General features: G+C 51.8%; 1 protein-coding gene across 1 annotated transcript; it reads right to left on the bottom strand.

Annotated features, from left to right (window-relative positions):
* Positions 1–5037: 5037 nt before the first annotated feature.
* On the bottom strand, positions 5038–5613 carry LOC136523708 (uncharacterized). Its single transcript, XM_066517302.1, has one exon. The coding sequence runs from the start codon at positions 5611–5613 to the stop codon at positions 5038–5040; it is 576 nt and encodes a 191-aa protein (XP_066373399.1).
* Positions 5614–11337: the final 5724 nt, after the last annotated feature.

The raw sequence follows: 11337 nt of genomic DNA, 5'->3' as shown, positions 1-11337 counted from the left end.
TCACTCCTTATCACACGGGTTTCTCACCAGAGCAGACTTCCTCGCTATTCGTGCCTGAGTCGTCAGTCTCCAGGAGTCTTGGAGCATCATTCAGCGAGTTGACCGGCATGCCTACTCCGCCTCACATGCATACTGCCGGTCCGTCTACAGCAGCTCCAGCTATCATGACCACTCAGAGGCTCCCCTCGTCTGTCGCCTCGTCAGATCCTACGACAGACATACTTGCAGCTTCACAGGCAGCACCAGCTCAGACCCAGACCGCTTCAGCGACTCTTCCTGCTTCAGAGGGTCAGTCAGTTCAGAGCTCAGGGTCAGATGATGATGGCGCCCAGTTCCATCTTGCTCCACGTACTTCAGCGCCCGACTTGTCCGCTGCAGCCCCGCCGACCGACCCTTAGGTTTTGGTGTTTGACGCCAAAGGGGGAGAGGGTTTGAGTATGTAGACTTAGGGGGAGCTAGTTATCTAGTATTAGCTTATTATATACATTTGGAGTTTTATTTGTGTGATACACTATTACTTATGCATTCATGTGTTTTCTTTCATGCATACTATTATATATACATGTGATAGTGCTATCTACATGATTATGATATTTGACATGTGTGATTTCTACTTTGCTTTATCTATATGTCATATCACTTGTGGAATGCTCATTTGCTTTTGCTTCCGCGTTTATACTTCGAAGCAAATGAGCCTTTGTTATTAGTACTCATGCTTAATTCATATTCTTTGAGTACATTGTGTTGGCTTGGGTCATATAAGCGTGACTAACTCTCTTGTTCTTATTGACAAAAGCTTATATAAACCAAGCCCGTCAAAAACCTCACTCCATAACATACTCGAGGTGGTATTGTCATCAATCACCAAAAAGGGGGAGATTGAAAGCATCTAGGCCCCTAGTTGGATTTTGGTGATTAATGTCAATACAAAGATTACTATGACTAACGTGTGTTTTGCAGAGACAAGTAAGTTAGGTCATGGTAATGGAGATCAATTGGGCAATCGAGGTTGACATGCCCCTACGATGGAAATCGTTTCGGTTTTCAAAGGATGGACGACAAGGTTAAGGATAACTAGTTCTAAGTGTCGATTGAAGTTGGAGAGACACTTAGAGTAGTTTAGGACTTTGTTTTTTCCTTTGGCCGTGCTATGAAGGGGGGTATGAACAGGTAGCTTGACCTAGTTGAGTCTAGTGAGTTAGGTGTGGTGCACACTTGTTAAAACTAGCTCTAGGTAGCTCCTATGAATGCCTAAGATCCTTTGGAGCAAACTTCATTCACATATGTTCGGAAGTTGGAAGTGAATGGAGGGTCAAATACTGACCGGACGCTGGCTCCGGTGCGACCGGACGCTGGCCACAGGGTCCGGTCAGTTCATTTGACCAAGAAGATCAAGTCTGGTGTAACTGGACGCTAGGAGGTCATGTGACCGGACGCTGAGGGCCAGCGTCCGGTCAACTCCAGTAAGGGTCCAGACTTGGAAAGGTGTGACCGGACGCGTCCGGTCAGTGTGACCGGACCCTGAGTATCCAACGTCCGGTCATTTACAGTAAGCATCCAAGAGCGACCGGACGCGTCCGGTCGGTACTGACCGGACCCTGACAGCGTCCGGTCATCACTTGAATGCTGGTTCGCGGGTTGAACTGACCGGAGCGTCCGGTCATCACGACCGGAGCGTCCGGTCATCCCGCAGAAGCTCATAACGGTTCGTTTTTTAGGCTGGCTTATAAATAGAAGCTCCACTCGTGAGTGGAGCATCCTTTGCTCATTCCAACAGCTGAGAAACACGTTTGTGAGTGCCAAGAAGAGCAAGGTCCTAGTGAGGTGTTTGTGATTTGAGAATCCAAGAGAGTAGCCTCACTAGCAAATCAAGAGTAGCAAAGTGTGCATCCATCTTCTCATTAGGCTTCGCGTGGTCAAGTGAGAGTTCGTGCTTGTTACTCTTGGTGATCGCCATCACCTAGATGGCTTGGTGGTGATTGGGAGTTTGGTGTTCACCCGGCGGAGCTTGTGGGTGACCCAACTCAAGTTGTGAGCGGCTTTGGGTGATTCGCCGCGATGGAGTGTCGAAGAATCAACCCGTAGAGAGCACTTGATCCTTGCGCGGATCAAGGGGGAGCTACACCCTTGCACGGGTGCTCCAACGAGGACTAGTGGGGAGTGGCGACTCTCCGATACCTCGGCAAAACATCGCCGCGTTCCTTTCTCTCTCTACTTACTCTGAGCACTTACTTTGAGTATTTACTTTGAGCAATTCAATACTTGTTTTACATCCATAGAATTGCTTGCTAGAGTAAGTTTGGAACATAGTTTGAGAGGTTGTTGAGCATTAGTTTGTTTTAAACACTTTTCTAGGCACAAGGGGTTAATTGGGCTATCCGTAGGATTTGATTATTGCAAGAGAATTTAGAATTAGCCCAATTCACCCCCTCTCTTGGGCATCTTGATCCTTTCACGCTCGACCTGCCCGTTCATGTAGGGGTGGTCTATGGTGGCCCAGTCGACACGGATGTGATACTCATTGCAAAACTAGAGGAACTTCTTCCCGATGAACTGTGTGCCATTATCTATGATAATGGAGTTTAGTACTCCAAAGCGATGGATGATATCAAGGAAGAACAACACGGCTTGCTCGGACTTGATCGCGGAGATCGATCGGGCCTCTACCCACTTGGGAAACTTGTCTACGGTGATAAGCAAGTGGGTATAGACCCCGAGCGCTCTTTTGAGAGGTCTGACCAGATCGAGCCCCCAGACCATGAATGGCCACTTGATGGGGATCCTCTGGAGTGCTTGGGCCGGAAGGTGGGTCTGTCGAGCGTAATACTGACACCCTTCATAGGTGCACACAATCTATTCAGCGTCGGCCACTATGGTCGGCCAGTAGAAGCCTTGACAGAATGCGTTTTCGATGAGGGTTCTCGATGTGGTATGGTGACATAGACCCCACCGTGGATGTCATTTAGCAACTACTTCCCCTGTTCGACAGGGATGCAGTGTTGTAGGATCCCGGTATGGCTTCGCTTGTAGAGTTTGCCCTCAACAAAGGATGAAGGACTTGGCACAATGTGCGAGTCGTCGAGCCTCCGTCTTGTCTATCGGTAGCGCCTCACAGAAGAGGTAGTCAAGGTAAGGCGTCTTCTACTCAATCAGAGGGTCAGGCTCTATCGTTGGATCCTCGTCGAGCTTCATGAGTTTAGGGTCAGATGGAGCCAATGGTTGGTCAGCCCCTGAGCCTAGGGCGAGCGGCCTATCACTGGCTTGTTCTAGCTCCTCATAGTTGACCGAGGGTTTGTGCTGATCACTGGCGAAGACGTTTGTCGGCACCAGCTTTTGGCCAGACGCTGCTTTCGCTAGCGCATCGGCCACCTCGTTGACACGCCTCGGGATGTGATTAAGCTTGAGGCCATTGAACTTGTCCTCCAGCTGGAGGACTTCTCAGTAGTATGTAGTAATCTTGGCGTTGTGGCGGCTCGACTCCTTTATGACTTGGTCAATGACCAGCTGGGAGTCACCTCGGACATCAAGGCATTGGATACCGAGCTTGATGGCGATGCATAGGCCATTGACGAGCACCTCATATTCAACCACATTGTTGGAGGAGGGGAAATGGATGTGAACCATATACCTCTTGCGTACCCCAAGGGGTGAAACAAAGACTAGCCTCGTGTTGGTGCCTTTCTTCATCAGTAATCCGTCGAAGTACATCGTCTAGTACTCTTGGTCGACGACCGCTCTTGGCATTTGGACCTTGGTCCACTCTGCAATGAAATCAGCCAACACTTGGGACTTGATGGCCGTCTGGGAGACAAACGCAATGCCTTGACCCATCAACTCAAACCCCCACTTTGCGATCCTTCCTATGGCATCCTGGTTTTGGATGACCTCACCGAGGGGGAAGGACATCACGACTATCACCGGATGTGATTTAAAGTAGTGGCGTAGCTTCCTCTTGACGATGAGGATAGCGTATAGGAGCTTCTGGATTTAGGGGTAGTAGGTCTTGGATTCGAACAAGACCTCTCTAATGAAGTACACTGGGCGCTGTACTTTGAGGGCATGTCCCTCTTCTTTTCGCTCCACCACTAAAGCGGCGCTGACCACCTACGTGGTGGTCGCAATGTAGAGCAGAAGCGGTTCTCCGTCGGTCAGAGGAACTAGGATCAAGGCCTTTGTTAGAAGTTGCTTGACCGTGTCAAGCATCTCCTAGGCCTTGGGTGTCCATTCAAAATGGTCAGCTTTCTTTAGAAGCCGATAGAGGGGGAGGCCTCATTCGCCGAGGCATGAGATGAAACGGCTGAGCATGGTGAGGCACTCCGTAACTCATTGTACCCCCTTTATGTTCTGAATTGGCCTCATCCTTGTGATGGCTGAGATCTTCTCTGGGTTGGCTTCAATGCTGCGCTCGGAGACGATGAAACCCAGTAGCATACCCCTTGGGACCCCAAAAACGTACTTCTTGGGGTTGAGCTTAATGTCGTTTGCTCAAAGTTTTGTAAAGGTCTGCTCAAGGCCGTCTATGACCTGGTCAGCCTGTTTGGACTTGACCATGATGTCATCTACATAGGCCTCAACGGTTCGCCCGATGAGGTCTCCAAAACACTTGAGCATACAACGCTAGTACGTAGCCCCAGCGTTCTCTAGACCGAACAACATTGTGACATAGCAAAATGATCCGAAGGAGGTGATGAAAGATGTCGCAAGCTGGTCGGACTCTTTTATCATGATTTGATGGTACCTGGAGTCAACACACATTCTCCATTTCCCACTCTTCTTTTGTACAAGAACGGGATTGGCTAACCATTTGGGGTACTATACTTCTTTGATGATACTAGCCACCAAAAGCTTCATGATCTCCTCACCGATGGCTCTGTGTTTCCCCTCATCAAAGCGACACAGGCACCGTTTCACCGGCTTGGAGCCTGGCTTGATCTTCAAGGTATGCTCGGTGACTTCTCTCAGAATGCCTGGCATGTCTGAGGGTTTCTACGCAAAGATGTCTTTGTTGGCACGAAGGAAGCCGATGAGCGCGCTTTCCTATTCGGAGGAAAGTGCGGTGCTAATATGCACCACTTTGCTTTTGGAGCCGCTGGGGTCTATGAGGACCTCCTTAGCACCCTCCACCAGTTCAAAAGACCTAGCCAACCTCTGGTGGTCGGGTGTTTCTTCATCGACCTCCTTCCTGATGGTCGCAAGTTTCTTGGAGGCGACGATTGCCATAGCGTGATCACAGCATTCAACCCCACATGGGCCTGACATCTTTAGCTTTAGGTTGGTGTAGCTGGGGATGGCCATGAACTTCGCGTAGCATGGATGTCTCAGGATGGCGTGGTAGGTTCTATGGAATCCCACCACCTCGAAGGTGAGGGTCTTTGTCCTATAATTGGATGGATCCCCAAAGGTGACGGGTAGATCGATCTGCCCAAGTGAGATGGCTTGCTTTCCAGGCACGACGCCATGGAAAGGCGCTCTGGTTAGTAGGATGCAGGATCGGCTGATGCCCATGGCGTTGAGCGTCTTGGCATACATGATGTTGAGGCTGCTGTCTTCGTCCATCAGCACCTTGGAGAGCCACTGCATGCCAATGATCAGGTCGACCACAAGCGGATACATGCCTGGTTGTCGGACGCTCTCTAGGTGGTCAGTCTGATCAAAGGTTATGGCGGACTCCAACCACGTGAGGAAGGTAGGCGCGGCTGGCTCGGTCATATAGACCTCATGGCGTGTGAGCTTCTAGTGATGCTTGGAGTCGTAGGTCACCTAGCCTCCAAAGATCATGAGGTAGCCATCGGGCATCCAAAAGCCACCATTCGTCCCGTTGGCATCATTCACAGTCAGCTTGGGGTCCTTCCCATGCTCCCCCTATTGAAGCCTCTAGACAAGAACCGCATCATGAGGATGCAGTCCTTATATAGATGCATGATAGGGAAGGAATGGTTTAGGCATGGCCCATCGAGCAACTTCTTGAAGTGGTCCAGAGCACCCTCCGTGGGCTTTCGGCCCCTCTTGCGGTCGATGGAGGCTACAAATGAGCCCTCACACCACTGCTTGTTCTTCTTCTTGATGGGACAGTTGGAGGCGCCTTCGTCGGCGTCCTCGTCCCGCTTTGCCTTGCCTTTTAGGCGGTCGAAGATCATTCTAACCGCCTCCTCGCCCAAGGCATGGCTAGTGGCGATGTTGAGGAGCTCCTTAGTGGTTCGTGGGCCCTTATGTCCTAGCTTGTGAACTAGGTTCTCGCAGGTGGTCCTAGATAGGAAAGCTTTTATAACGTCGGCATCAGCGACGTTAGGAAGCTCATTGCACTACCAGGAGAAATGTCGGATGTACCCACAAAGGGTTTCTTTAGCCTTCTGTCAGCAGTTATTAAGATTCCATGGGTTCCCAGGGGCTTGTACATGTCCTGGAAGTTCCCCATAAAGATCTCTTTTAGGTTCGCCCAACTTTAGATTCTGTTGGGCAAAAGGTGTTCCAACCATGTTCGCGCCGAGTTAGCTAGGAACAATGGAAGGTTGCGGATAATGAAATCGTCATTATTCGCTCCACCAGCTTGGTAGGCAAGCCGATAATCCTCAAGCCATAATCTAGGGTTTGTTTTCCTAGAGTATTTTAGGATGTTGGTGGGTGGTCAGTACCTTGGTGGGAAGGTGGCATTGAGGATGTGTCGTCTGAGGGCCTACGGCCCCGGTAAGCCGTGGCTCTAGCTTTGGTCCTCGCCACTATCGTAGCGTCCACCACGACGAGGGTGATAGCCGCGGCTAGCTCCCTCTCTCAGATCATTGTGGGTACGTCTATGGGCATCAAGGGTGCCATGTGCATCATTGTTGTGGCCAAGATGCTCATGCACTAGGATCATGGTGTGCTGCCTGCTGCCTTGTGGCACCTGGTGGACTGATGCATCCTTGTTGGGTCACCCTGAAGGCGTGCGTAGGCTAGCATTGAGCTCACGTTGCCAAGATAGTGAGCTCTCGGCCAGCTATGTCGCCACTCGCTTGAGCAGCATGTGAATCTCACAATGGGCTCAACGATCCTCGGGCGTCGCGGGCCTTGGAAGCCCACGGAGCAAGGCCACCACAGCAGCAATGTTCTGGCTCGCTCAAGTGAAGTGTGGGAGAGCCTCATCGTCCGCGATGATCCTCTGGTTCACGTCATAGGCCATGGCACATGCGCGCCCACCATCTCCATGGCGCTCGATCTCCTAATCGAGCTCCGCACGTTCTAGCTCGAGCTAGAGTCATGCTTCCTCGAGCTCTAGGTGTCAGGCCTTCAGCTGCTCTACCCACAAGCAGGGTAGGGCCCCTGTCTCCCCCTCAACCTCGTCATCGAGGTCATTCATCAGGGTAGCCTCCTTCTCGTAGATGCTTTTGACGTGTCCCTTAGAGGTACCCATCATGAAACACTCGTGAGAGGGGTGATGGCTCCTCCGGCTGGAGTCAGAGCTAGAGGGCAACTTCGATTCTCCCATGAGGAGGTCATGGAAAGACTCCATGACATACTTGGTCATCCCCATGAACTCATCATTCGCGGGGGACGGAGGCATGCATCATGCCACAAGGGGGCCATCGGTCTCTACAGTGTTGCAGAGACCGAATGGGAGCGCTATCGGGGTGCTCCGGATGAGGTATTCCAGAGAGAGCGGCTCCCCTTTGGTAAGCTATGCCACAACATTGGCAAACGAGAAGGCATGGTGGCGTAGGTCTTCCTAGGATGGTTGGGATCCTAGAAAGGCGCCGAGCTGGCGCTCCAACCTCCCATAGTCAAAGTTGAGGAGCTAGTTGCTCCTAGGGGCACAGGCCTCTGGTGCATGCAACTGTAGCTCCTCAAGCGCCTCAGTGATCGCATCGAGCCTAGCAGAGTAGAGAGGTCGGACGGCGGTGGGAGCCATCGCCAACTCTCCCTCCATTGTGACAATGAAGTCTAGGTCCCTGAAGCGCATGTGCGCACCCGGGGCCCAGCTAACGTTGCGATTAGCCATCCGAGGCCTAGTGTGGATGTTGAGACGCGCAAAAGACCCCTACCTGGCGCATCAACTGTCGGTGTTTTAAGTAAACACCAACGAATAAATTTTTAATATTGTGCGTCTGGCTCAGATGGTGTGCTAAGAGGACACGAGGTTTATACTGGTTCAAGCGGAATGTCCCTACGTCCAGTTTATTACTGCTGCTCATGTTACTAGCACTGAAAAATTTATAGTAGGGGTTACAAACGGGCGAGAGAGGGATATGTCCCAAGTCTCTAGTGGAAAGAACGAATGGCCACCGAGAGCTCGGCCACTGCTCGGCTATATGTTTGAGGTTCAATGCTAGTGGTTTTGATCAGATGCGGTGCAATGCCCCTTAGTGCGGTGCCCTGCTTTCCCTTTTGTAGGCCAAGGGAAAGCACGGGTTATAGCGGGAGAAAAGAGGAGAATGAGAGAGAGGAAAAGTCCTTCAGGGTCGTCGAGCCTTTGTTTTCCTTTGCGCGGGTCCTGCTGACATGGCAGGTGGTGACAGGGACAGCTCCACGCCGGGCGCCTGTTCACCGATGATGCCATGTCCTAACGTTGTTAGTGGGTCATGACGTCCCAGTCTGCCTCGACGGGCAGCACGGTGAACCAGCGTGCTGCTCAGTGGCCGTATAGGGAGTAGGCAGCATAGTGACCACACGTCCGTCATTGTGGGTGATGTGAGTTCCCTGGAATGACATGTCATAGGGATAGGTCATGTTGAGACATGACCGCTCCCTGCACGATGCCAGAAGTTTAACCTTAGATTATACTTTCTGGCCCATATTGGTTGGTAGCGGTGCGAGCTTCTGTTAGGAGCCATGCCCGAGGGATCGAGTGAGGTAGAGCTAGGCCTTAGACATCGAGCGAGGCAGATCCCACCCTCAGGGGTCGAGCGAGGCGGAGCCTGCCCTTACAGGTCGGGCGAGGCGAAGCTCATGACCTCAGTTTCGAGCAAGGCAGACCCATCCCTAGAGGTCGGGCGAGGCATATCGCATGACCTTGGGGTTAGGTGAGGTGAAGCCTGCCCTTAGAGTTTGGGCAAGGGGGAGCCCACAGACTCGATGTTAGGCGAGGCAGAGTCTATCCCCAGAGGTCTAGCGAGGCAGATCACATGACCTTGGGTTCGGGCGAGGCGGAGCCCACGGCCTCGGTGTTGTGCGAGGCGGAGCCTGCCCCTAGAGGTTAGGCGAGGCGGATCGCACGACCTTGGGGTCAGGCAAAGCGGACCCCATGACCAGAGGTCGGGCGAGGCAGAGCCCGCGATCAGAGGTCAAGCGAGGTGGAGCCCACAGCCTCAATGTCGGTTGGAGCTCTAGTCGCACCTTTAACTGCCTGGATGGATTAATGTATACGACCATTAGACCCTTCTCTTCGGGTACCCTAGTATTGGTCCCTGATAGTAGCCTCGAGCTTTCAGAGGAGTAGAATACTCCTTCAGAGGCTTTTCCAAATGGAAGAACTTCTGAGGGCTTTGGCCATCCTTTGTAGCCCATGGCTTAACCTGGGAACGGTGGTTCCCTTTCGTCGAGACCAGATCCTTCGCGGGTATGGCCATGAGATTTGTTTGGTTGGAAAAAAGGTCTTTCCTGATTGGGGCACCAGTATTCGGTTCTCGGGGATCCGGCTAGGGCCAGCTGGTGACCAACTCTAGATTCTCAGCGATCAATCCATATAGTTCTTGGGTCCGTTCGACCGATCCCAAGGGCTCTCCGTCTTCCTTAGGAAAAAACCATGGATCATATCCGGGCGAGACTCGAATGTGGGCCAGGATGCCCACAGCGCTTGTGCACTTGGGTGCTGGTCGCTAGCGGACCCACCCCTTTCTACTTCCTTACCTTGTAGGTGTCCAGAGCGATTGTCAAACCCATCGATGGGCAACCTTAGAGCTCCTGGGCCTAGACGGACCATAGAGGTGTTTTTAGATCCGTATTCCTGGCACTTGCGACGAGTCGTGACCATCCCACGAAGTGATGTTGTGGTAGATCATGGCAGGTGCGGAGATCTAGGCGGGCGGTTGGTTTCCTCGCGCCCGTCGTCCCTATAAAACCAAAGGGTTCACCTCCCGGGTTTCATATCTTACCTTCTTGCCTTCACATTTGCAACCACCACCGCTAATCATCTAGGCTTCTTGCATCCACGTCCTCGGTGTCGAGCGAGGCAAAGCCCATGGCCTCGATGTCGGGTGAGGCAGAGCCCGTCCCTAGAGGTCGGGCAAGGCGGATCGATGACCTTGGGGATGGACGAGGCGGAGCCCGCCCTTTGAGGTCGGGCGAGGCGGAGCCCACAGCCTCGGTGTCGGGCGAGGCGGAGCCCGCCCCTAGAGGTCGGGCGTTGCGGATCGCACGACCTTGGGGTCGTGCGAGGCGGAGCCAGTGGCCAGAGGTCGGGCGAGGCGGAGCCCGCGACCTCGATGTCGGTTGGAGCTGTAGTCGCACCTTTGACTGCCTGGATGGATTAACGTATAGCGACCATTAGCCCCTCCCCTTTGGGTACCCTAGTATTGGTCCCCGACAATCTACAAAATAAGACTGAAATAGGTTAAATATTTAGAACATATTGTTACAACATATGGGTGAAACATATGCAACATCTAGATCGAAACACTTGCAACATACGTCTAGAACAAATGAAACATTTTGAACAACACCTCTGAAACACTTGCAACATGCCTCTGAAACACTTGCAACATGTGCAACATCCCTGATCTACTTTTGTAACATCCATGTGAAACAATTACATCATACCTCTGAAACGTCTGAAATACTTCAAATATACGCTTACAACATACGCTTTCGTCGTAACATCTCCTTGTTGTGGTCGTGCGTCACGGCGGCCACGGCGTCGACAGCGGCCACAGGTGTCGTCCTATATGGAGAGATTCAACGTTCAATCCTCGAAAAACACACATATTCTATTTATTATGTTCTACCTCAAACTTTTTCAACCCCTTGCTGACTGGCGTGTCCCTCGACAAGGTTCGTCGACGTTCTAGATGGCTTTGTCGATACTACAACACCCCCACTGTGTGTCTCCTCGACGGTCTTCCCGGGAGGCGTTCGTGGGTTGATCGGCCTCAAGAACGAGCATCTAATCAGTCTCGTCGACCTGCTGGTCGGCCTTGCCATCGAGATCTTCCTCCGCTACGTGCTAGGACGTCTCTGTGCTATCTAGCCTCTACTAGTGTGAACCAAATTGGCGTCAACACTGCCTTAACCTATTCGTCGAAGAATTCCTTAGTCCTGGTCTTTTTTATTTATTATCTTCCAAATATTTAACCACGAAGAGCTTTTTAAGTGCTGATCTAAATATTAAGTCATGGAGAATTTTTAAATTCATCTAATCAGGCCCGACTG

The sequence above is a fragment of the Miscanthus floridulus genome, chromosome 18, assembly GCF_019320115.1.
Source record: "Miscanthus floridulus cultivar M001 chromosome 18, ASM1932011v1, whole genome shotgun sequence".
Taxonomy (NCBI): Eukaryota; Viridiplantae; Streptophyta; class Magnoliopsida; order Poales; family Poaceae; genus Miscanthus; species Miscanthus floridulus.
Note: the sequence above shows the minus strand (reverse complement) of the source record. Positions and strands in the feature narration are given on the sequence as shown.